Source organism: Perca flavescens, chromosome 7 (genome assembly GCF_004354835.1).
Source record: "Perca flavescens isolate YP-PL-M2 chromosome 7, PFLA_1.0, whole genome shotgun sequence".
Lineage (NCBI taxonomy): Eukaryota > Metazoa > Chordata > Actinopteri > Perciformes > Percidae > Perca > Perca flavescens.
In genome coordinates, this window is record NC_041337.1 from 11,409,922 (window position 1) to 11,436,927 (window position 27,006).

The window sequence follows — 27,006 nt, forward strand, 5'->3', positions numbered from 1 at the left end:
AGGGTTGGTGTAGTACCCATTGACCTTTCCTAATTAAGGGTTTCCAGAACCTGAATGTGTGGTAGCTGTGGTAGGGGGAGTTATTGTAGTTGTGGTAAGTGGAGTTGTAGTTGAAAATGATTTTTCCTGTCGCCGGCTCTATCGGAATTTTTAACACTATGGCCACACCTCTTGTGACCTCACAAAGAAAATGATTTTTCCTGTCGCCGGCTCTATCGGACTTTTTAACACTATGGCCACACCTCTTGTGACCGCACAGAGACTAGGTACTCTGTCGCCGGCTCATATTCGGTCTTTTTAACACTAAAATTTTACAGGATTCTAAACCTGGCCGCTTAAAAAAGTGGACTTCTAGTGCACTATAGGCTAACCATGGACCCTCTTTGCGGGCTTTTAAGCTTTACAGAACCACATACAAACACACACTATCACATACAATAGGCCTACTTTTGTATTTATCGTTCTCAATATAGTCCTCAATTGGGCATTACTTTTATCAATTACTTTTACAGATTTAAATAGACTTACCAGTTGATGCTGCTGAATTTTCACATCTAAAACGTTTCCTATGTACACTACCGGTCAAAAGTTTGGGGTCACTTAGAAATTTCCATTCCAGACAGAATACCAGCAGAGATCAGTTGCATTGTTTTTTTTAATCAGGGCAACAGTTTTCAGATTACATTATGTGCTTACATAATTGCAAAATGGTTCTCGACTGTTGTAGACAGAAGTGGCTGAAGAAATGCTTGAAATTCCATGCTTTTTGGTCTAAACGTCATACCCAAATTAAAAGTGGTACAGCTCCCATATACTTTGACACTTAGGGGTGTGCCTGATATCATTGGAAAGGAAACACTCAAGTTGTGTCAGGGTGATTCTAGGCCTTACTGACACAGAGTTACAGAGGCTAGAATGGAGATTTTTTATTTCTGTCCAAGTTATAAATCTGTAAAATTATTAAAATACACTGCTGTAAACACATCTGACAGGTGACAGACAACACAGCATTAGCCACGTCTCAGCTTACTACAGAAAAAAAATTCAGAAGCTAAAAGACTCAAAAATGGATTTTATATGAATTCTTTTCTACAAATATGTCTGTGCGTTTTTTTATTTCTATTTGAAAAGTGCAAATAAAAAAGCCAAAAAACTACAAAATACAACACTTCTCAAATACACAAACAAACCCACATCAATCACCTTTCCAATGATATCAGGCACACCCCTGAGTGTCAAAGTATATGGGAGCTGTACCACTTTTAATTTGGGTATGACGTTTAGACCAAAAAGCATGAATTTCAAGTGTTTCTTCAGCCACTTCTTTCTACAACAGTCGAGAACCCTTTTGCAATTATGTAAGCAAATAATGTAATCTGAAAACTGCTGCCCTGGTTAAAAAAAACAATACAACTGATCTCAGCAGGTATTGTGTCTGGAATGGAGTGGAATGGAAATTTCTAAGTGACCCCAAACTTTTGACCAGTAGTGTAAGCTCTGCAGTGTTTTGATAAAAACAGGTTTTCTGCTCACCTCTCAGTTGTCTGGGCCCATGTGAAAATTCAGCAAGTCACCATGATTCAGTCTTTCAATTTGCCTTTTTCCTTTTGTCCTCCAAAAATCCATGTCAGGGGTCACCAATTGTTAAGAAATCTCTAAAAGACGTGTTCTTCGATTTCTGGAGGAGGAAGGAGAAGCTGGGTCGAATTGAAAAGTTAAGCAAAAGGTTTAATGAAACTGCATTAAAATGACAAGACAAAACACAATCAAACATAAAACATAAAACACTGCAGCTGACAGCGGACTGATCTCATGCTTCTCCTTGCGGAGTTACAGAAGAACAGTCATGCGACATGACAAACAAATGTTACACTGCAGCTGACAGCGGACTGATCTCATGCTTCTCCTTGCGGAGTTACAGAAGAACAGTCATGAATTATTCTCCGGATTACACATTTATTCCCTTCCCTCAGGATAAGGACACACCTCTGAATTAGGTAGGTAGAGTTTTTGTACTTGTGGTCCATACCCAAAACTCAGCTAGTTGAGGGTCTGAACATAGATCGACTAGTAAATCAAGAGCTTTTCCTTCCAGCTCAGTTCCCTCTTTGCCACTGCAGTCCATCACTGCTGACGCTGCCCCGATCCCCTGGATGATGTCACACTGGAAAAAACTAGTCATTGAAAAAATAACATTCCTCGAGCACTCTTAAGTGGAATAAATAAAACAATGACCATACAAACCCCACCACTCAGGACGATGCAGTCCCCGTACCATTATGAAAGGTGATAATAAACAGGGCTAATAATCTATTTCTTCATTCAAACGCAGGTATACTAAAGTAATGGATTAAAAATTCCAACAGGCTATTCCATAAGTGCATGCTTGTTTTTACAGTATATTTTGTCGTTTATTGAACAAACACCTGATAGACAAAAACAACCAACATAGAACAACCGATTATAGAAAACAAAATAAAAAATAAAATAGGCCAGTACTTGTTTGGAAAACTTGTGGTATTTTATTATAAATAATTATTATTAACTTATTAATTAAGTTATATTCAGGTGTTGTATATGCAATATACAACACCTGTATGCTTATGTAGGACAAATCTTACGCAATGGCTAAATATAAATCAACAAAGAACAAACCCATGACATGGATAGGCAACAACCATATAATTAAGTAAGGTATGTCAGATGAAATGATAACAATGAAAAGAACATACACACTCAGCTGGTTTAGATACACCTACAATTAACAGACAGCAACAGGAAAACAATTGTATATATACAGTACAAGTTGTTAAAATAATATTGTTTTTAAACAGTCACAAAGTTACAAATTGATGAAAGTATATAGACTATATATGACTTTTATGTAGCCCACCATTTCTTAATAAGAATAAATATTATCATAGATCGTGAAATTATACATGTGCAACTCTTTATTTAGGTGGGATAGTTACAGCAGTTGCAGTTTTGGTCAAAGACCAAACCTGCTGGGCAGCTTATAATGAAGACTCCGCCACTAAAACATTGGTAAAAACTGTTTGGGTTTGCAAGGTTGGTGTAATACCCATCAGCCTTTCCTATGCAAGGGTTTCCAGAACCTAGAGTTGTGGTAGGGGGAGTTGTAGTTGTGGTAGGGGGAGTTGTAGTGGTAGAAGGTGGAGTTGTAGTTGTGGTAGGGGGAGTTGTAGTTGTAGAAGGTGGAGTTGTAGTTGTGGTAGGAGAAGTTGTAGTAGGGGTAGTTGTAGTAGTGGTAGGGAGAGTTGTTGTAGTAGGTGGAGTTGTTGTGGTAAGTGGAGTTGTAATTGTAGTAAGTGGAGTTGTAGTTGTAGTAGGGGGAGTTGTAGTAGGTGGAGTTGTAGTTGTGATAGGAGTTGTGGTTGTGGTAGGGAGAGTTGTTGTAGTAGGTGGAGTTGTAGTTGTGGTAGGGGGTTGTGGTAAGTGTGGTAGGGGGTTGTGGTAGGGATGGTAGGGCTAGTTGTAGTATGTGGAGTTGTAGTTGTAGGGGGAGTTGTAGTTGTAGTAGGTGGAGTTGTGGTAGGGGGAGTTGTAGTTGTAGTAGGTGGAGTTGTGGTAGGGGGAGTTGTGGTAGGGGGAGGTGTAGTTGTAGTAGGTGGAGTTGTGGTAGGGGAGTTGTGGTAGGGGAGGTGTAGTTGTAGTAGGTGGAGTTGTAGTTGTGATAGGAGTTGTGGTTGTGGTAGGGAGAGTTGTTGTAGTAGGTGGAGTTGTAGTTGTGGTAGGGGGAGTTGTGGTAAGTGTGGTAGGGGGAGTTGTGGTAGGGATGGTAGGGCTAGTTGTAGTATGTGGAGTTGTAGTTGTAGGGGGAGTTGTAGTTGTAGTAGGTGGAGTTGTGGTAGGGGGAGTTGTAGTTGTAGTAGGTGGAGTTGTAGTTGTGATAGGAGTTGTGGTTGTGGTAGGGAGAGTTGTGGTAGGGGGAGATATTGTGGTTGTGGTAGGGGGAGTTGTAGTAGGTGGAGTTGTAGTTGTGGTAGGGGGAGTTGTAGTAGGTAGAGTTGTAGTTGTGGTAGGGGGAGTTGTGGTAAGTGTAGTAGGTGGAGTTGTAGTAGGTAGAGTTGTAGTTGTGGTAGGGGGAGTTGTGGTAGGGGGAGCTATTGTGGTTGTGGTAGGGGGAGTTGTAGTTGTGGTAGGGGGAGTTGTGGTAAGTGTAGTAGGTGGAGTTGTAGTAGGTAGAGTTGTAGTTGTGGTAGGGGGAGTTGTGGTAGGGGGAGCTATTGTGGTTGTGGTAGGGGGAGTTGTAGTAGGTGGAGTTGTAGTTGTGGTAGGGGGAGTTGTAGTTGTGGTAGGGGGAGTTGTGGTAAGTGTGGTAGGGGGAGTTGTGGTAGGGATGGTAGGGCTAGTTGTAGTATGTGGAGTTGTAGTTGTAGAAGGGGGAGTTGTAGTTGTAGTAGGTGGAGTTGTGGTAGGGGGAGTTGTGATAGTTGTGGTAGGGGGAGTTGTAGCAGGTGGAGTTGTAGTTGTGATAGGAGTTGTGGTTGTGGTAGGGAGAGTTGTGGTAGTTGTGGTAGGTGTGGTAGGGGGTTGTAGTTGTAGTAGGTGGAGTTGTGGTAGGGGAGTTGTGGTAGGGGAGTTGTAGTTGTAGTAGGTGGAGTTGTAGTTGTGATAGGAGTTGTGGTTGTGGTAGGGAGAGTTGTTGTAGTAGGTGGAGTTGTAGTTGTGGTGGGGGTAGTTGTAGTAGGTGGAGTTGTGGTTGTGGTAGGGGAGTTGTGGTAAGTGTGGTGGGGGTTGTGGTAGGGATGGAAGGGCTAGTTGTAGTATGTGGAGTTGTAGTTGTAGGGGGAGTTGTAGTTGTAGTAGGTGGAGTTGTGGTAGGGGGAGTTGTGATAGTTGTGGTAGGGGGAGTTGTAGTAGGTGGAGTTGTAGTTGTGATAGGAGTTGTGGTTGTGGTAGGGAGAGTTGTGGTAGTTGTGGTAGGTGTGGTAGGGGGAGTTGTAGTTGTAGTAGGTGGAGTTGTGGTAGGGGGAGTTGTAGTTGTAGTAGGTGGAGTTGTAGTTGTGATAGGAGTTGTGGTTGTGGTAGGGAGAGTTGTTGTAGTAGGTGGAGTTGTAGTTGTGGTGGGGGTAGTTGTAGTAGGTGGAGTTGTAGTTGTGGTAGGGGGAGTTGTGGTAAGTGTGGTAGGGGGAGTTGTGGTAGGGATGGTAGGGCTAGTTGTAGTATGTGGAGTTGTAGTTGTAGGGGGTTGTAGTTGTAGTAGGTGGAGTTGTGGTAGGGGGAGTTGTAGTTGTAGTAGGTGAAGTTGTAGTTGTGATAGGAGTTGTGGTTGTGGTAGGGAGAGTTGTTGTAGTAGGTGGAGTTGTAGTTGTGGTGGGGGTGGTTGTATGTGGAGTTGTAGTTGTAGTAGGTGGAGTTGTGGTAGGGGGAGTTGTGGTAGTTGTGGTAGGAGGAGTTGTAGTTGTAGTAGGTGGAGTTGTAGTTATGGTAGGGGGAGTTGTGGTAGGTGTGGTAGGGGGAGTTGTAGTTGTAGTAGGTGGAGTTGTAGTTGTAGTAGGAGAAGTTGTGGTAGGTGTGCTAGGGGGAGTTGTAGTTGGAATAGTTGTAGTTGTGATGGGGGTTGTAGTAGGTGGAGTTGTAGTTGTGGTAGGGGGAGTTGTGGTAAGTGTAGTAGGTGGAGTTGTAGTTGGAGTAGTTGTAGTTGTGGTAGGGGGAGTTGTAGTTGTAGTAGGTGGAGTTGTGGTAGGGGGAGTTGTAGTAGGTGGAGTTGTAGTTGTGATAGGTGTGGTAGGGGGAGTTGTAGTTGTAGTAGGTGGAGTTGTAGTTGTGGTAGGGGGAGTTGTGGTTGTGGTAGGGGGAGCTATTGTGGTTGTGGTAGGGGGAGTTGTAGTTGTGGTAAGGAGAGTTGTTGTAGTAGGTGGAGTTGTAATTGTGGTAGGGGGAGCTGTGTTAGGGGGAGTTGTAGTTGTGGTAGGGAGAGTTGTAGTAGGTGGACCTGTATTTGTAGTAGGTGGAGTTGTAGTTGTGGTAGGGGGAGTTGTGATGGAGGAAGTTGTGGTAGGTGTGGTAGGGGGAGTTGTGGTTGTATTAGGTGGAGTTGTGGTAGTTCTGGTAGGGGGAGTTGTTGTGGTTGTGGGCATTGTTGTGGTAGGGGGAGTGGGAGTTGTAGTAGTAGGGCCAGGAAAACCTGAAAGAATGAGAGGCAGATAATGTGTTAATTGCTCTTTAACCCTGTTATTCATCACATCATATTTTTATACCACTGAGCATAACTGCTGAGATGTCTTAAAAGAAAGATCATACATTTGCTCTTTGCATAATAACATGTATTATTACACAGCATTGTTTAATATTTGATTGTGATTGGAAAATTACGGCATTATACGTTCTGTTATTTCTGTATAACAGACCATTGCCATGGACGCAGTTGTGATCACTGACTCTTGAGCGCCATTTTTAAATCAATAAAATTATTTTTAAATCAATATTTGTGCTCATACAGAGTTCATACCATTGGTCAACAAATCACAAAGGGAAAGAGAGGAAACTTGTATTGCTAAGATCTGTAATGGCAACAGTGCAAACAGAACAATAGTTAGCTTCATGTTCAGACTGATCTCATGAAGTGGCGTATGTATGACACGGCAATTCATATGCCATTTTGGCGTCTTATCAAGACGCATAATCGCTTTTTAGCGTGTTTATCAACGCCGTTTGGCCTCCATTGACCTACATTACGTGTGAATTATTGCCGTAGCAAGTAGTATGAAACGACCGAAGGGAGGTTGGTTGTGGTGGTGGATAGGTAAAACACAGGACTTTCACCCAGGAGAGCCGGGATTGCGTCCCGCGTGTGGCATTTATCAACTGTGTTTACATCTGCTGTATACAGTGTAGACATACACGCGGATAGCTCAAAATGCGTACAGATAACATGCCACTTGGCTTTAGGAAAGTGGCGTGTATGTTTACGCAAAGTCATGCCATGTTAAGTTCCTGGATTTTGCCAGAGAGCCATGCTCATCAATGATAAAATTAACCGTCCCAATCAGGATGCAGGCATTATCAGCAAGTATCCTCTGTATGAATAGCCGTATAATAAGCAGTGTTATAAGCAGGATAAAGTAGATCGAGCCAGTCATTATTGGAAATTGAACCCTTGCAAGCTGATTCAAGACACTTCTACTTTGCGGAAGGTTATCATCCTTTCAGGGTTCTAACTCACTATAATGGCCGGCTCACTATACATTATCCCTTACATTATGTGAATCAAAGGTGATTACATTAATGCTGATAGCAATAAATCAAATGCACAAAAAAAAGTCCACTGCATGACAGGATAGAATTATTTTGCTTTTTGGTTACCTGGAACCAGGAGAGTATGCAGGTGGCTGATGAAGGGATTGTTGCCAATTTTACAGAATTGACCACTAGTGTCATCCAAGTCCAGAGACCAGACAAAAGCTCCTCCAAAGTTGTTAGTTTTTAGGTAACTGACCTGAAAAGATGACAAACAAAACACTTAAAAAGCTGATATCATGTTCATGTTGTGGTCAACAAATGGTGGTGTTGCAAAGTAATTAAGCAATTGTTTGAATTAAACAGATGATTACCTTAGTATCAAGGCTATCTATGTTGTCAAATCCAACCCACTGATTGTCTGTGGTGGCATATGGAACTTTCTGATCAGGAATCAGTTGGGTTGGAACCCCTTCAATATAAAGACAAGTCTGAAAAGAAGGGCCAGATGTCACATCTAATGTATTCATTTGAACAACGATTTGTCACACCAAATACAGTTAAAGCAGTTAGCATATGAGGCAATCGCTATAAATTAATTGCACAGCTCGCAGTTTTACCTCATACGTGGACCAGAATCCTTCTTCACCAGTGTAGCAGCCTTCTTCACCAGGACCGTTGGCTGGTGCTCCAACATCACTGGAATTAGTGGAGAGGTCAAAAGCTCGCCCGTATGCCGCTAACCCCAAGTTTAGCTTTTGTGTAGGTGCTCCCTGGTCCCGCCAGTAGCGCATGGCAAAGTCCTAAAATGTGTAGAAAAATAAAACCATTAGGATAAGAGGACATCTCTAAATAGAATGGTGTTAAACTATAAATCCCTGTACTTACAGTGTTAAAGTAGGATTTGTTTCCAGTGTCTTTGGATCCCTGGTATAAGGGGCTGTGATGTCCTGTGACATTTTCCCAGGGGCCATGGAAGTCAAATGTCAGCACATTGATGAAATCCAGCTGCCTAATAAAATGCAGAGAAGAGCAGGTTCACCAAAACATGACAACATCTAATCATGTGTATAATGTCAAGAATTACATATAATTTGATTTACGTGGCAATCTGTGCAACTTCATAACTGGCATCGATGGTTGCTCTCTCCGCAGAGACACTAGCAGTGATGATTAATCTGTCACGGTTAGATGCTGTTCCCTCAGCCACAAAGGCCTCTTTGAGCTCCTGTACAACACAGAAGCATGGTTCCGTCTCAGTCAAGTATAAAATCTAATATTTTCATACATGCTATGTACAGTATGGCATATTTCTGAGTGTCTGTACCAGAAGAAAAATTCAAAATCTTACAGTGCACAGCTGTGTGAATCTCTGATTGTCCTGTGGTTTGCTTCCAGGTCCTCCGGGGTACCTCCAGTCAAGGTTTAGCCCATCAAACCCATATTCTCTTAGTAGTGTGATCGCAGACTGGATGAATATTGTTCTGTTTTGTTGTTCTGCCACCATTGTACTGAATCTGGTAAACATTTGAACAAAACGGTACTCTCAACAAGACAATCATAAATTGCATTTAAGAGCTCTAATTTGACGTAAACACAAAGCAGCACAAGGACATGTGTTGCTAAGACAAATATACAGCCATAGGCAAATGGTCTGGTTCCCACGTTTGTCACTTGTAATTATGAATGATGATGAAAATGAGCCACAAAATGATCCACATAACTAAGTTATAATGTACAGTTAATAACATCATCATAAGTAGTAATTAAGTATTAATAAGGGTAAAATAAAAACTCATCTTAAAAAGTTTTTCTATGGACCTTAAGTGATTAATTTGGTTTAATTAATTTTGTATCAGAATAAAATGCAAATACGCAATGGTTTGCAACATAACACATTTATTTAATTTCATTTAATTGTATTGCTCTTTTAGGGTTATGTTGTCACATAAACAAAATTAAATGAAAATAATTAATATATGTATTTCTTAATTTTATTATTAGTTTTTATTTATTATTAATAAATCAAGTTAAATCTTTGAATGCAAGACATGAATCCATTTTGTGTTTTGGCATTATTTTCCAGCAACCTGCTTTTGGCTTCACATAAATAATATAATGGGTATTACAAATTCTGCTTGTTGAACTATTTTTTTAAATTGTGTGTATTTGCATTACTATGTAGTTACTAAAAATTGTCATTACATATCGTGTTTGTGTGTGCTGAATAATCATAACATGAAGTTATTTATGTAATCAAATACCAGTAATACAATAAATTATATATAACAATTTATGTAAAACAATACAATATAAAACCATACACCATGCACGCTGTGCAAAGCACAAAAATACAGCATCAATTGGCAAAGCAAGTTTCATGGTCAGGAAAATACCAACATGTGTCTTTGCATTTACACAAAAAAGCTTTAATGTTATTGTAAATAACTTACTTTTGTATGTTGAAGGTCAAGCCACCCACTGCCAAAAGGGTTTTGAGTTGTGGATTTCTATGGGAGCATAACATTTTATTAATGATTATTCAAGAAAATACATATTTCAACATTCATTCATTAATTTAGTCATTCAACACATTTCCACCATATGTATAGGCTAAAGCGCTGACCTGGTTTTGAGTCTGTTAAAGGACTGATAGTCTATGCTACTTGCAGTGCTGTTGACCAGCTCATTGTTGTTGATGTCAGAAAAGGCGTAGATCAGATGGGTACACTGGTTTGGATCGATATCTGAAACTGTGACCTTCCCGTACGCTGCTCTGTCTTCAGCCAAGCTGTTATAGTAACACACCAGCCTGGAGGATGACGCTAAGACATAGGAGGAAATCATGATGGTTTTAAAAGTCTCTGAATCAATTAATTATATCATCCTTTGTCTACCAACAATTGTTGAGTTTGGGACCTTATTTATCTACTAGTAAGACTGCTGATTATAATTAATGCATGTTAAAAACTTACCCAAGCTGGCGATGATCAAACAGAGACCTTGAAAGTGACAGACTGGTTAGTATTTGGTTAAAAACAAAGCTTAAAGGTCAGTTCACCTAAATTACAAAAATAACCCACGTTTTCTCACTGTCTTCTACAAGTTTATAGCATTACAGATAGTTTTGGTTTTATTTGTTCAGGTAAAAGACATATTAGATGTCTGCAGCCATACTGGAATTTTGTTTTACATTTTAAAAATTCAACTGGATAATCAACACTAATAATATGATTGGGACTGTGTTTCTGAAGACTTTCTAGTACATTTTCTAAATGCAATTTTTTTTAGCCATAAGCACCACAAACCAAATTCTGTTCACTCCCACTCCCCGTCTTAAAGACAAAACATGGGTAAACAAAACAAAAACTATCTGCATGGCTATGGAGGTGAGAAAATGTGTTTTTGTGATTAGGATGAACTGTCCCTTTAAGGCAGAGATATTCAACAGGGGGTCCTCAGAGTTAGTGCAGAGAGGCTGCCAAATTATGTAAACATTTTCTTTTTTAAAGTTTCTTAATTCAAAAATTTAAATATGTCTGAAAATATACATTAAAGTGAATCCAACATATTAAAATAACAAAGGTAAATTGGCCTACTATTGTAGCTATACCGTTAAGCTTAAAGGTGCCGTATGTAGGATTGCGAAGATCCAGGACTTAGCCAAAAAATTTGAACATCGACAACTTCTCAGTCCCTCCCCCCTTTCCACTAAAGCCCAAAACGGTCTCCTAAGCCCCTCCCCCCACAAGGGAGAATGAATGCGTGTGCATGAGCAGTGATTGACACGCAATTAGACACCCCCTTGGCCCTGATTGATGCATCTGAACAGGGAGCGGTGGATTTTTGCAAATCACATTACAGGCTGTAGGTGGTGCCAGAGGAACCAGATTTTTTTTAAATGACCTGCTTCATGTATTTCTACTGGAACATAGAGTCAGTTTCAACAAATATGACAGAAAGTTAGTTTTATAAGTCTTACCTACTGCACCTTTAAGGATTCACTGTGTCTTCCACATGATGTATAAATATATACAAATAAATAATATATTAATATCCAGACATTTTCATCCACCCGGCCCAGTTTAACATGCAACTTAATTGTATCACTATTTTTAGCGGGTCCCTACTCCGTCTCTCTTTTCAGCTAAGGGGCAAGAACATTGCTTTAAGGAAACAATAACTTGACCAGTGTGCCTTACCTGCAGTTAGAGTGAGTTTGCACATGTTGCCACTATGTGGATAAGCAGAATAAATAGAAGAAATGTTTATTATGCACACACAATTTTCACATCTTTCATTTATTCCATGTCAGCACCTAAACTATTTGTTCTGTCAATTTCAAGTTATTTCTTCAATATAAAGTTTGCATTTTAAGAGTCACAATACAAACTTATGAGTTTTACTAGCAGTGAAAGTTAGACGTCACTCTGAAAATTAAAATTAGACTACTGTAACAGGTGAAGTATAATTTTTTTTCTTTCATTTTCTATTCAGCCTTTCTCACAATAAATATAGCACTGGGGGTTTAATGAGAAATAATTTGTTGCCATACAAAGTGTATTACTGGATATTTCAAACTTTCAAACTGCAGCTTAAACCTCATGTTAGATGTCTTTTTGTGGGATGTGGGTCATGATTATGTGTTTTGTACCATGTCATTTTAAGATGTTTTTCAGCATAAGTGAGGCTGTTACAACCCTTCTAAAATTGTGTCACAGAGCAAGCTTTGAATTCACCTCTGAAATAAGTCACATTCCTTAATAATATAACTTGTATGTACAGATAATTTACAACATGACCAGCTGGGTAAATCAGGGACATAGCAAATGTTTGGTAGTCCTATGATGGTAAATTTGTCATTTACAGACACTGATTACGTTGTCGACACTTTCACCGATTGGCAAAGGCAAACAGTATCAGTAAGTGGCTACTGAATGGTGCCCTGAGTATTTTAGCAGTTTTAAGACACTTGCCACTGGCATATGATGTCAGTCTTGACACCTTGACATAAGCATTACATTTCATGGCGCACACAAACTCAATATTGAATGTTACACTGGATTCAGGAGTCTTTTTGTCCATTATTTAACCATTTCTCAGCTAAAAAGCCAGGTACAGTATGGATAACCAAAACATTTAAGGGATGTTTTTAAATAGTTAATCTAGATAAACAATGAAGTTGTGATCCATCATCATACAAGTCAAGATGATTTGTGTTGTGAAAAAAATGTTGCATAGCAGGATGGTTATTACTCCGTAAAGTTTAATTATCCTCTTTAGCAATGCTGATTTGCAAGTACAGTGAGAATACTGGCAGGAAAACACACCTACATCACTATCCCATAGTCAAACCCAAGCTCCTGCTTTAGAAATATTCAAAAATATTTTCACTTTCTAGTAAAGTATTAACAACTGCTGCATTGTAAATCAGTCTTCAGTCTTGTTTACAGCTCTGCTTGTGACTAAAGCTCTTGCTTTTGTGTTTTGATCCCATAGAAAATCTGATCAGATCAAGTCTGATCTGACTGAACAGGTTGGTTACTATATTCTTATAGTTTGATTAATTAAGACTTAAATGAATGTACAAAATTGGTACAACACAATAACATTAAAATGAGTTACAACAAAAGAAAAAGTCTGTACAATGCCTGCTGGTTCACTCACCCACATAAAGTATTTAGCTTGTAGGTTTGTGAGAGAGCTTGAGCAGTTATAGCAATATACTGTACATAACAACAACAACAACAACAACAACAACAACAACAACAACAACAACTAAGAAATCATTTAAATTTGGTTTGTTAATATCAGAGTAAAAGGGATACTTACAAAAATAATGGTGAAAGAATCATACACCGTCTACTGTGACTGATGAATGACTGGCAGGTGTATATCTGCGCTGTTTTAAACTGGGTAGAAAGCTGACAGGGTGTGGCAATTAATTAGGGTGGAGTAATTACTGCATTGCTGCAATGTCCTAAAAAAACACTGAAGGAAACTGGTACAAAAGAACAACGTCAGCTTGTGCCATACCCATTTGACTATGAATTGTATTGGCTGAAATAGCATGATACCACCATGTTTGTTCTGTCTGTTAAGAATGTTCATTCACTCTTATAGGGGATTAAGAACCCTGCATTCATCAGTATTAATTTGCGGAGTCAGACCACTCAAAAACCTTTGATTTTCACAGATGATTTGGAAGTATTTATTAAAGAATTAAAAAAGGACAGTGGCAAACTGCAAAATTCATCTTTTTTTAACATAATATTTCACATCAAGCTGTCAGTTGCTTGCAATTACCGGCGTGAAACTCAAAATATAAATTAAAGCTCCAGTGTGTTACATTTGTAGTTGTTAATTATCAAAATCTGTATTGCCCTTCACAAACTTGTCCTTTTTCATGAATATTGACCACCACCATCAATTTCAAGTATTCCTATTAGCTTGGAATTTTACATTTGCACTTGCATGAACTGGGGTAGACGCATAGGGTAGACGCATAGACAGTATGGGTAGACGCCATAGACAGTATATAATGGACCAACAGACCCTGTTGCTCTGGACGGAGACCAGTGAAGGCTATTAGAAGCACTTTTCCGTTGATCTCTTGCTTTACTGTGCAGCCTCCAACTGAGAGAGACAACGTAAATGTGACGTGAGCAACGTATCTGAAAGTTGTAAGTCTTCTGGTAGCTGTGCCAAGAGAAATCTCAATCATTCCCAATCTTGCAGAGACAGAGAGCTTAGGTATATGTAAGGAGATAACATAGGCACAGACTAATTATTGCTAACTAAAATGCTACTTAACCTTAGTAATTAAACCTAAACAACTCATGTAAGTCGAAACTGCCTGAGAGCTTCTCCTGTACTATACGGTAATTCCTCTACTATGTGACACAATCGTTAGCCTATTTTTACAAAAACGTCTGCTACGGAGCCATAACGTGAGGTACAAGGTAATGGAGCCTTTTATATATTGTCGTGTTTCTTTAGAACTAAACAATGGACAAATAGAGTCTTTAAACGCTTCAGATGTAAAGTTATTCGCTGTCAAGTGACGTCAAAATGAATGCTAGTCAGTGGAATGCTAACGGGAGGTGAAACCTTTGTAGCATCAAAATGGTGCCATCGGAGGGTCGAGTTCTGAAGCGAAGCTTACCCCCTTGGTAGACGCTCCATAATGATGCGCCATCTTGAAATATGTTAGCCGGTAAGGGACATACAGACTATACTGCTCCGCCTTTCGCGTTTTTCATCGTCGCTTCCCGGCCCCGGCAAGTTTGAAGAAGGAAACATGGAGGACCACATGTATTCAAAATCCAAATTTCAGGAACAGGAGTCTTCTTCTTCACCCAGAAAAAGAAAACGGATATTGAAAAGAGCAAGAGACTGGCGTCATCAGAAAAAAAGAGTTAACATTGGAGCTGCTTTGGAGGCACACACCCAATCCCAACTAGTTAATTCTCCTCTAGACCGCTGCAGTCTCCTTTTCTTTCTCTCTCCTTTCCGTCGGGTGGTGCGCGTGCCCGCTGGTGGTGTGAAGTGCGCGTTCACACCACTCTCCGACATTAATTCATGGATGTTGTCACTGCCCGATGTGAGTCGAGCACAGATGTGAGTTGCGCATGCTCAGATTTAAACGGTTTACAGCATAACGTGTCTTACTGAAATTGTGAAATCCATAAAAATAATAAACTTTTCTCTTTTCATACAATAACAGAAGATGGAAATCATTTCAAAAATGTTTTAGCTATCTATGATTGTTAGATTGCTAATGATAGCTCAAAACGCCATTCAAGTGACAACCTTTGTTGTGTTTGATTGCTAACTTGTAGCACTTTCAAAAACGTTTTAGGTATCTATGATAATAAGCCGTTAGCATCTTGTAGGATACTTGTCGCAAAATGAGAGAGAACGCATGAACTCCAACGACAGCTGATAGACGGCCTTTTGTACAACTTTTGCTTTTTGAAGCGTGAAGGCTACCGTAGCTGCAATACTGCGTGGCGAGAGAGAGTTGATTACGATATATGATCTCAACGCTAGATGGGAGTAATTCTTACACAATGTAACTTTAAAAATAGAAATACTTACCGAATATAATACAATGGCACTTCAATAATTCTTTGGTACTTTTTAAAGTATGTGTTTCTGAAAATTAACATAGAAAGCAGAAATAATATGCAGCAATGGTTTACTTACTTAAAATCAGGGATTTTGCAGTTTCATGGTAAGCATCTTAAATCTCAGACCACTAGGACACCCTACTACTGCTATGATATATTTGGAGCTGTTGATCCAGCAAGTCTACATTTATGTTAGCCTTATTGAACAATACCGAGGAAAACAAAGAAGTTACAACATTTCAACATACTATTAATAACAGAAGTATTTTTTTGCATGATCAATCAAAATACTAGTTTTCAACTGTAGTTCTGAGCCAATTGCTGAAAGACTTTCTGCAAATGTCTGTCAAATATGTTTGAAACAACGTCATGATGACGTTAGGTGTGTCAAATGATGGTAATTGTTAAAGGCAACGTAACAATACATGCACAGAACACGGACATAATTAGTTGAAATGAACAACAGCATCGTTGTCATATAAGGAACATCTAATTACACAGTTATTTAAAAATTCACTAACAAGAACACTCCCAAATGAAAGGTTAGCTTTAACAAAGAAGGCAATTATTGACATCATGAACAGCACTATTATCAAATAAGGCATGTCCAGAAACAATGTTGTAAGCAACCAAGCAAATAGCACACACACCCAAGTGTGTCAGAAACACCTACCTACCAGTTTGTTGTTAATACTCTCTTTTGACAAACACTAGTGAAGAGTACTGTATTGGCAAGTATTGGCTGTAATGGAATGCAGTTGCAGCTGTTTATATTACCTGTATATTACCTGCCACAATCATGGATTTTAGTAGCTGTTTTGTATGAACCTGTTATTGTTAGGACAGCAAATTGAATAGGGAGCTGTAAATAACATAGTGCTGCTGACTGGGGTGTTTATTCTCAAAGAATGGCAGTATTACCAGCTTTTCCACATTACTTGGAGTCATTTTATTAATTGTTGAAAACTGTGCTTTTTTGGCTGGAGTAATATGATAATCAAATCATGGACATGTAGTATGGCTATCACCAGACCAAACATTAGCCTGGGGAGTCTGCTCTGTATTTTCTACTGCACAAAAGGCGTGATCAACGGGCATAGTTCAAATGATTGGATAGTCCTTCAACCAATCAGACCAAAGCTCCGGGTGACGTAGCAGCGACAGCGTCATCAACAGGTTGCTGCCAAGGGGGTAAGCATCGCTTCAGAACTCAAACCTCCTATGGCGCCATTTTGATGCTACAAAGCAATTACCTCCCGTTAGCATTCCACTGGCTGACATTCATTATGAGGTCACTTGACAGCGAATAACTTTACATCTGAAGCATTTAAAGACTCTATTTGTCCATTGTTTATTTCTAAAGAAACATGACAATGTATAAAAGGCTCCATTACCTTGTACTTCACATTATGGCTCCGTAGCAGACGTTTTTGTAAAAATAGGCTAACGATTGTGTCACACAGTAGAGGAATTACCTTATAGTACAGGAGAAGCTTGCAGGCAGTTTCGACTTAGCCTGTGCCCATGTTATCTCCTTACCTACTGTCGTGTTTCAAAATCCACTAAGTAGGCAAGAAGAGGACTTAAAAGTTTAACAAGTATTTATTTAAGTAAAATCATAAGAGCATAAACGTGTACACGGGTCCGAGTTGAGCAGGCACACAGGCTTCTCTCATCAGACTGAATTTTCTGGCTTATACATGAATTCATATATCAGTCTCTAAGAGCATTTTGATTTGTTTATTAAAAGTTGGAGGAGTACCGTGGTTTAGACTTAGCGTCCCCTGGTTGGTGCACAGACTGGCCAGCTTGACTGATTATTTTTATTTCTTACAGATCCCCCTTTTCACACCTCAGGTGTGAATACTACTAAGTTTAGGATTATATGGCCCTCAAACTGGTAAATAATTGTCCGCACTAGGGGAAGAAGAAGCAAGATTAATATAGCATAGCATTACATTGGTGATTCACTTCCTTCATTGTCCGAATCAGTCTCATCACCATCCTCCATCCCCAACAGGGGCATGGAGTAGGCTGGAGGAGCATCTTTCTGGGGATCTTTTTTGGTCAGAGCTACATCAATCCATCTGTTCACCAGAGTGCGACAACAAGGGATGCAACAGCATCCACAACACACCAATATGCCCACAAACACTGCCACGGACATAAGCGTAGAGAGCACAATTGCTTTGTATTTGCCAAAAACGTCCTCCAGCCAACTGGTGATGAGGTTTTCAGCCACACCCGAGTTCTCTGCTAGTTCATTGGCTAGAGAGGTCAACCCCTCCAAGGCTCTAGTGATGCTACCATCCGGGGCAGTATTATTGGGAATAAATGTACAACAAGCATCTCCAAACATGTGGCACACACCCCCTTTTTCTGCCAACAACATGTCCAGTGCCATACGGTTCTGAAATGCCATGAGTGAGGAGGCGGCTAATTGTTCGGACACACCCCTCAGGCCATCCCTAGTCCGGTTCAAAAACATCTGCTGGTTGTAGTATATATAATTTATCCAGTCCACATTCTTGTTTGTAGTTATCCAGGGCAGTATAGACTCAAAACCCTTTGCTATCTGACTCTGAGCTTTGAACTCCTCTGGTACACCCCTTTGTATTCCAATTGCATCTATATACACCCTACTATCTATAGACCCGAACGGGGTGCTTGGATCTCCCTATGTACCAAAACCCAAGTCAGTGTCTCTTTTAGCCCTCTTCAAGGAATGTTTGTGGTAGGTAGACTGTACTGTCTCCTCTAGCTTCCCTGCGCTAATAGGAAGCATGGTAATTGGCAGTAATAGGGACACTAAGGCGCAGGTTCCCCCCCATTTAGCAGGTAAGGATGTTCTAAGGCGGGGCTGTGTCCCACACATCCACCAGACATCAGCGAGTCCCTTACTCTGATTGTTAAACATCGACTGTGTGACATTGGGAACGAACGAAGATGTGTTGTAGGCGTACATACGAAACTTATTAGGTAGGTGTCCCACATTCATGGTAGAGCTGTTGGGTTGTGTGATGCAAGTATAGTTACCAGGGTAGGCGACCACTCCTGGAGGCGGTTGTATTGCACGCACTCTGGGATACAGGAGAGACAGGGTCCTGCAGACATCACTTTCCATGGTCACATCACTGTAAAGACTTAACATACAATTATAACCAATAAGGTCGTCCACAGGTGAGAGTGGGAATGGTACTGTCCCCAAATGAGGTCTTGCTTTAGCACAGATAACACAGTCAGACATTTTATGCGTTCTAGCAGTATATTTCATCATTTTGAGCCACGTGTTACCTGAGGGTGTGAAACCAGTTTCCATCTCCAACCTTTCCTCAATGGTAAAGTCCTCTAGGTTCAAATATTTCACTAATGGCCCTTTAGAGTCTTTCAGGACACCCATACCTGTGTTCATTGCGTCAACCTGGTACAGTAATGGATGTGGACGGTGTACTATTACTCCATGGGTCTGTGACTCGAATGATGAACTGTCCTAATGGATCTTTCCCTTCAGCATACAATCCCATAACATAAGTCCCTGCATCCTCTTGTTTTGTTCCTTCAACGTCACATATATAGGATTACATTTCTGTTTCTGGCATCGTCCTTCCTGCTTTCTACCTACACTCAGTCTGGATTTCAGGTCCCTATGTGTTATCGTAAGGTGCATTGTATCATATGGTTCACATCCCACATTTCCCCAATCTGAGCCTGTGTTAGCTATGGCACACTTCCAACTGCTACACCACTTGTCTGAGTTGGTCGTGACGCATATGTATATGACTTCCTCTCTTCTGTCTTTGGTGGTGCATGGCACTATGTCGCATAGGTCTAATAGGGCTGTGCTTGTGTGTCCCCTAATAAATGACAATGTGATCTGTCCCTTTGTTCTAGTCACCTGAACCTCCCTTCTTCCTCTGTCATATTTGGTATCTATGAACCAAAATAACAACATAACGAGTATGGCTGTAGATATTAGCATTCCTACCCAGACCTTCCATGTGCATCCATAGTAGTATTTTTGTCTGGGTTTGCTCCCTTGGCCTGATTGCCTAAGTTTGAACGGGAGCGGCATTGTTGATCAAATCAGCTCTAACTTCCCTCAAGTCACGGGACGGTGTAGGTGCTGGGGCACAATGTGTCAGGTGGTGCCAAGCAGCTCCTGCCCGGCCTTTTACTTGGACAGAGTGTGAGGTAACCTCCCTCACTTCGTACGGTCCAAGCCACCTGGGCTCGGTCCACTTTCTCTTGTGGACTTTCACTCGCACCCAGTCACCTACCTTGACACTGCTCCGGGGCTCCTCTTCTCCCGGGGTCTGTGCTCTGGCGACCTGTTCAGATAAAACTGAAGTAAGACTGGTCAATGCCTTCATGTAGTCATCATATTCTTGTTTACACACGTCCAGGGATGGCATATGACCTCCATCCCTGGGTGGGCCTGGCATTTTTCTTCCAGTCAGTAACTCATGAGGCGATAAGTGTGTGTCAGATCCTGGGGAACTGTGCATGGACATAAGAGCTAACGGCAGTGCTTCTACCCATGTTAGTTTTGTACCTTCATCAGAAACCTTCACCTTCATTTTTCTTTTCAGTGTCTGGTTGGCCCTCTCCACTAATCCCTGTGATTGTGGATGATAAACTGACCCATATCTGTGTATGATCCCTAATGCCTCTTCTACTTTCTGTAGATGTTTGTTAGCAAAATGAGATCCATTGTCTGATCTTATTGTGCGTGGTACGCCATATCTGGGTACTAGTTAATTTTTCAGCCATTTTACAACTGTCTGTGCTGTTTCATCTTTACTTGGCATCGCTTCAACCCATTTTGTGAATCTGTCTACCATTACAAGGAGATACCTTTTTCCCCCTACTCTGTTCTCTGGCCCCATATCTGTGAAATCTATGGTGATGTCTTGAAAGGGGGCTGTAGGCACAGGGAATTTTCCTGCTGGGGCCTTGAATGATTTCTTGTTATTGTGTTTGTTGCATGTGTCACATTCTTCCACAAAGTTGGTGATGATGTCTGACATCCATGGGTGCCACCATAGTTCTTTCATGTTTGTAAGGGTTCTTCTGGTTCCCTCATGGGTGGGTCCGTGCATGGTTGGGAACAATAGTCGACATAGCTTTGCCGGAGCCACTATGTGTCCAGTGTGTGACCTCCAAATGCCGTCTTTATCCTTGCATGCTCCTTTTCTCTGCCATTCTGAATGTTCATATGGTCTGGCCTCTTCTTGGATGTCTTTTATGTTTTCTGTGGTTAGTTCTGTTGGTCCTCCCTCTGGTTGCAGTGTCATTTGTCTGGGAGTGTACCCTCCAACTTCTTTGGCTCTTTGGTCTGCTGCTTCATTTCCTTTTGCCACCCTTGTGTCTGCTTTGTCATGTCCTTTGCACTTCATTATTGCCACTGCTACTGGCGCTTTTACTGCTTCCAGTAGGGTTACCAGTTGATCCTTGTGCTTGACAGGAGTCTTGCTGGTGGTCAGGAAATTCCTCTTCTGCCATTGTGGTCCATCTATATGCACCGCTCCATGTGCGTATGCTGAGTCTGTGTAGATATTGACCCTTTTCCCTTCTGACCACTGCAGTGCTTTTGTGAGTGCCAATATTTCAGCCATTTGTGCTGATGCAGGTTGTGGTATTATTCCTGAGTCCACTTCGGTGTGTGTACCGTCTGCGTGTTGTTCCATCACCGCATAAGCAGCCACATTTCCATTTTCTCCTTTGTAGCAGCATCCATCTGTGTACAGCCAATGTTGTGCATCTGGCACAGGTTCGTTTTTCAGGTCTGGCCTGAGTTTCAGTTCTTGTGCTGCCACTTCTTCACAGCTGTGGGGTTTTCCGTGTCCCATTTTGTCTGCCAAATTGATGGCTGAGGTTATAAAAGTGATGTGGGGTTGTCTCAGCTCCTTCTGTATTTTCAGTTTTCGTTCAGTACTGAACGTGAATGCATTGCTCTGATGTTTGTCTTTGTTCAATAGTGTCCAATTTTGAGCTGTGGTAGGTTAGCACTAACCTGTCTCCCCCTTTTTTCTGGAAAAGAGCGGCATGAACATGTCCGTTCTTGACAGAAACATCAAGATGCCAACATGGTCCAGCTCCCTGGGTGATTGGCGGGAGGTCCTCCAGTAACCCCTCCAGATCTCTGTGTTTAAATGGCACATACACTCCAAAGTTGGTTGAGGGGTGTTCCATAATAGGGAAAGCTCCTGTCCCCCCTTTTTTGGGTTTGTCTCTAAGGTCATATTCTCTTCTTGCTTCATCCATGACCTTTGCTTCTCCTTCAAACACACCTTGCAGCTGCAGTTTCTGCATGGCTCCATTGTGTGGGGGACCCCTTTTGGTGAAGTGTTTTATAATTCTGTGCTGCTTTTCATCTTCATCGTCAGTAGAGGATACGTCAGTTCCTGATTCCTTCAAGCTAACCGCTGAGGTGTGGCTGGAGAAGGTGTAGTCAGAGTGTTTGGAGACTTTATCTGAGGGGGCATATTCATTTACAAATGGATCAAAAGGAGGTGGTCTCCCTTGCAGACCCCCTTTTTTTGGTTATGCTCAATGTGCAGAAGTTAGATATTAACAGGTCTCTGATTACCTTATTTTTGACAGCGCGCTGTTTTGAGTGAAGGAAAAACTGGAGTCCGTCCTGTCTGCTCAATTCAGGGGAAAGTCCTCTGGCGCCACCTAGTGGATCACGTCGGGGTCACCACTCTGTCGTGTTTCAAAATCCACTAAGTAGGCAAGAAGAGGACTTAAAAGTTTAACAAGTATTTATTTAAGTAAAATCATAAGAGCATAAACGTGTACACGGGTCCGAGTTGAGCAGGCACACAGGCTTCTCTCATCAGACTGAATTTTCTGGCTTATACATGAATTCAAATATCAGTCTCTAAGAGCATTTTGATTTGTTTATTAAAAGTTGGAGGAGTACCGTGGTTTAGTCTTAGCATCCCCTGGTTGGTGCACAGACTGGTCCCAGTCTTTTGGCACACGCCCTCTTCATCAGCTGTTAGGCAGACTTTAGCTATGCTGATGGTCAGAAAGAACAATGCGCCGCTGTTGCCTGTCACAGGTTGAGGAGTAACTTATTCTCATGGTCAAACTGATATCAAACTGATATTAACTTTGTTGCTGCACTCTTGTTGCTTTCTGACCACCGTCATACAGTGCTGCTGTACAACAGTACAACAGTATCCTTTTCTCATTTTGCATGACTAAGCTGTCACAGTGCTCTTCCACTAAACACACAACTATAATTCAACTATGATTTGTATCCTCATAAAGCATAGCCAGCTTGACTGATTATTTTTATTTCTTACACTACCTACGCTCTCCGTCTCTGTAAGATTGGGAAGGATTGAGATTTCTCTTGGCACAGCTACCAGAAGACTTACAACTTTCAGACACGTTGCTCACGTCACATTTACGTTGTCTCTCTCAGTTGGAGGCTGCACACTAACCCTAGCGCTCACCGGAAAAGTGCTTCTAATAGCCTTCACTGGGCTCCGTCCAGAGCAACGGGGTCTATTGGTCCATTCTTATACTGTCTATGGTTGCTGCCATGGAGTGCTGCGCTTTGGTGGCCGGCTTTTTGAATGTAAACAAAAAGCTGCTTGGTCGCTTCTCTATCGTCATCGTGTTAAACCCGCTAATAGCGTGCCAGGTGGATAATCCAGTTTGTGATTGGTTCCCACAAATTTGTAAAGGGAAGCAGGATAGATAAACGTACAGGTTTCCAGCCTGAGCTGCAGGGAGAAATCAAATCGCCGGCAGATCGGGCTGGGTTTACCCAGTGTAATGGACATGTACTGTCACTGAGCACAGTCCACAGAGTCTTACAATAGTGCTCCAGAGTGCGATCATTATTCTGTCAAGTGCGACTAAACATTTTTAATTCAGTCCCTCCAGGATTTCGCGATCCTGCCAATTCATGCAAATTCAACCAATCCCTGTGAATTTGGTGCGATTCGCAATTTTGACCAATCACTGCAACTTCTCCGCAAATTTGACCAATAACCGGAGTTACCCTCGACTTCAACCAAGCCCAGCAGTCCCACACACAAGCACACACGGTGGATGCAGGAAAAAACGGAGATGAGACGTACACAATGACCTAAATTGAGGACAGCTACGCTCGTTATTGTAAGTGCAATGATAAGTTAAAGTCCAATAAGTACTTTATCAAAAGTATGAATGTGAGTCCCAGGCCAGGATAGAAAATCAACTAACAATGTAAAGATCAACAAGCCACATCACATATGTTCAAATTTGATGCATTCAATAAATTATTATTTTTTGTCTTAAACCCACCAGCCATTTTCATATTATACCAAAAGTCTTTTTTGGTTACTAGGAAAACTAAAACTCACTAGTAATTTTTTTGCAACTTTGACTGTCTCACACAACTTCATTGCAGCAAACATACAAAAAACATCACAACTTTTATCGCAATTTTTTACAAAAGCCCCCATGAAATCAGGCATTTTGGGCCGCAACAATCTAAGGCCGCAGAATCCCGGAGGGACTGTTTATTCGTCACACTGGTGCACCTGACATTTAGAAGGTCTGTCTCTGTGTGTATTTGTGTGTGGCACATTTTTTTTACCTAACCGCATGTGTAAAACCGTACCCTGGACTCCTCGAGCAACATGAATATAACTGTTTTTTTCTTAAGAAAAATGCTGCAGTGCCTGTTATACCTGTTCCCGGCCTTGAAAGACCCAGCCAAGATCCAACATCATCGGCTAAGGAAACTCTACTACCTGTCTGTTCTGTCCCCAGTAAGATGCCTAATTCTGACCAAACATATTCAGTGGAGATGACTCTGAGCCTGAGCAATAGCCTACCACATACAAAAAGGCACGAATATATGCCTTTCGCAAATAATCGCTTGTCCAATTACCCCTCATATATGATAAAATTACCAACATTATGATTTGCATTTATTGCAATGAGTGTTGAGTAGAGTAGTTTAATGAAAAAGGTGGCTCTGAGAAATGTTTGACAAATAAGTTTTGTTCCTTCTCTTTTCAATGAGTGCCAGTTAGGCAGCTTGTTTCCACAGCATATTGTGTATTTTATCTCACAAAAACCTGATGAAAAAGAACAACCAACTAAACAAAATGTGCCAAAATTTGTCTGGGAAATGTGTGGTATTTTATTGATTTATTATTATTAACTTATTGATTTAGTAATATTTATTTGTAATGATTTACATGGAGAATACAGTGTATATTATCTGTGTTATTACGTAGGATGAATCCAATCACGGAATGGTTAGAAAACAACAAGAACACTCATACAATAGGGTTAGATAGATCAGTTTAAATGACGGAAGAAAAAAACAAGAACATTTATTTTATTATATTCCAGTACGCAACCATACCTTTTTTCGGTACTTCGGTAATCATTCCAAACCTATTTATCTTATTTACTTAGAATATTTGGTTATTTATTTATAACATTTTACACACCACACAAAATACAACACCTCCTTCTCCCCTTCCAAACTTGTCCCTACAACCTATCAAATCAAATAATTATTCATTTCTTACACTGCACTGGAACTATTCTTGTATTTGTATATACTAGTGCAGTGCCCGTTGAAAATGTGCCTGTTTGGAACGGGCTGATTGCTTGGCCTAGGGTATTGCTGCTTGTAGAATTCATCAAAACCAAGTTGTACCCCAAAATTACCTACAGAAGGACCCCAAACCACTTCAAATGCAACTCTCCTGTATACCCTACTACCAACTTACTGATTTACCTGACAGAGAATGTTGCAGATTCAGAATGTAATTACAATAACAATGAAAATGAGTAATCAGACATTAGCGTCATGGACTCATGGCAGTGCGCTACCCACCCGGCTAAACAGCACATATCTGCATTAATCACCAACTTTTGTAAAAGAAATGTTTCATAGCAGGATAGTTATTACTCAGCATAGTTTAAGTATCTGCTTTACCCAAATCAACTTTAAAGTAAAGTCATAATATTGGCACGAAAACGCAACTGTACATTCACATAGTCAGACCCAAGCTCCTGCTTGAGAAATTATACCATTTTACAGCACCAATGATATTTTCACTTACCTTTTATATTATCAGGATGGTGGGTAAGATTCAATCAGTGATTAAACAGCACCTGTAAACATTAAAGAACACAATCAAAACTTGAAATACACAAATGTAATTAAAACCGAAAGAAATGAGTGATCAGAAGTTAGATAAAATATGAATTTAAACAATATCAAAAGTATAGGGAGGGGAAAGGAGATGGCGCTCAGATCAGGAGTGATTGCACTGAAGAATTTGGTTACTGTATGATTATAATCAATCCAGTTTGATTAATTAATTGCCTGCATCATGCAAAAAACCTTTTAATGACTGAACATGATCACATGTACATACATTAATGGGACCACAAACAACAATAATAATGATATTAGAAAGCTACAACAAAATAAAAAGAGAAACATTCTGCCCAGTGCCTGCTATTTCACTCCCCCTACCTAAAATGTGTTTAGTATAGCCAGTTAGAGATTGACCAGGTAGGCTATAGTAATATACATAGCAACAACAAAGAAATCACATAAAATGTAGTTTGTCAAAATCAGAGTATAAGGTATACTTACAAATATAGTGGTGAAAGAAGTGTATTGTGTCTGATGGATGTCTGTTGGATGTCTGATGGATGTGTGGCTGAGCAGTTTATATTGGGTAGACAGCTGAGGTAGCTGTTAAACAGGGTGCAGATAATTACTCCAAGTTCCTGTAGTTCCTGGCCTGGCTAATAGAAATTCCTTTAATCAACAAATATTTTTCAAACAACATCACACGTAAGTTGTGCTTAATTACAGTAAGCTGACAGCATGTGGCAATTAACTAGAGAGGGGTAATTGCTGCATTGTTGCATGGAATTGTTGCAGTTGTTTGTGCCTTTTTCCTGTGAGTGCAGATGAAACGCCTGTAAAGTGCTGCTGTTTGTTGAAAATGAAAGTGTTATGTTTATGATGGGGATGAAGAGCATCTGTCATATTTTCTTAATGCTCTTCAGCTGTAAAACATATCCAGGTTTGGGATTGTAACGGATTATATGTAATCTGGATTACGTAATCAGATTACAAAAATCAAATAACTATAATCAACCCAGATTACAATAAAAAAATATATAATCAGATTACAGTTACATTGTTGATGATACATAAAATGTTATCATGCAAACAATGCAATATTGTTTTTTTTTTATTAAGTTTTCTTACATACATGACATATAAAGGGTGTTACAACAGATGTAAGATGCAACAAGGTGTCTGAAAGAAAAGAAAAATCAATAGAACAGTTCCACACAGCAGTATAGACCCACACCCATCAACTCCCCCCCCAGGCCACCTGTAGCACTCACAAGTAAAAAAAAACAAAAAAAAAGACAATTATATATATATATATCTATATATAATAATAATAATAATAATAATAATAATAATAATAATAATAATAATAATAATAATAATAATAATAATAAGACAGTAAACAAAAGAAGAAAAGTCTCCCCCCTCCCCACAGAAGTTTAGTCCGGAGGTCTTGGCATCACGATAAGGCCTTCAATAGTAGTCAGTATAGGGCTCCAAGTTTTATGAAATGATCTCAGCAAACCTTTAAGAGAGTGTCTCATT

The 27,006-nt window shown here is 40.3% G+C and overlaps 1 protein-coding gene across 1 annotated transcript; it reads right to left on the minus strand.

Annotated features, from left to right (window-relative positions):
• Positions 1 to 3,489: 3,489 nt before the first annotated feature.
• Positions 3,490 to 26,035, minus strand: LOC114558255 (chitinase-3-like protein 2). Its single transcript, XM_028582091.1, has 14 exons — positions 25,966 to 26,035; positions 25,424 to 25,475; positions 11,406 to 11,439; positions 10,179 to 10,205; positions 9,830 to 10,028; positions 9,657 to 9,713; positions 8,555 to 8,720; positions 8,307 to 8,431; positions 8,092 to 8,215; positions 7,824 to 8,006; positions 7,578 to 7,694; positions 7,337 to 7,462; positions 4,780 to 5,177; positions 3,490 to 3,805 (listed from the first exon to the last, which is right to left on the minus strand). The coding sequence occupies exons 3-14, from the start codon at positions 11,428 to 11,430 to the stop codon at positions 3,490 to 3,492; spliced, it is 1,863 nt and encodes a 620-aa protein (XP_028437892.1). The 5' UTR covers positions 11,431 to 11,439; positions 25,424 to 25,475; positions 25,966 to 26,035.
• Positions 26,036 to 27,006: the final 971 nt, after the last annotated feature.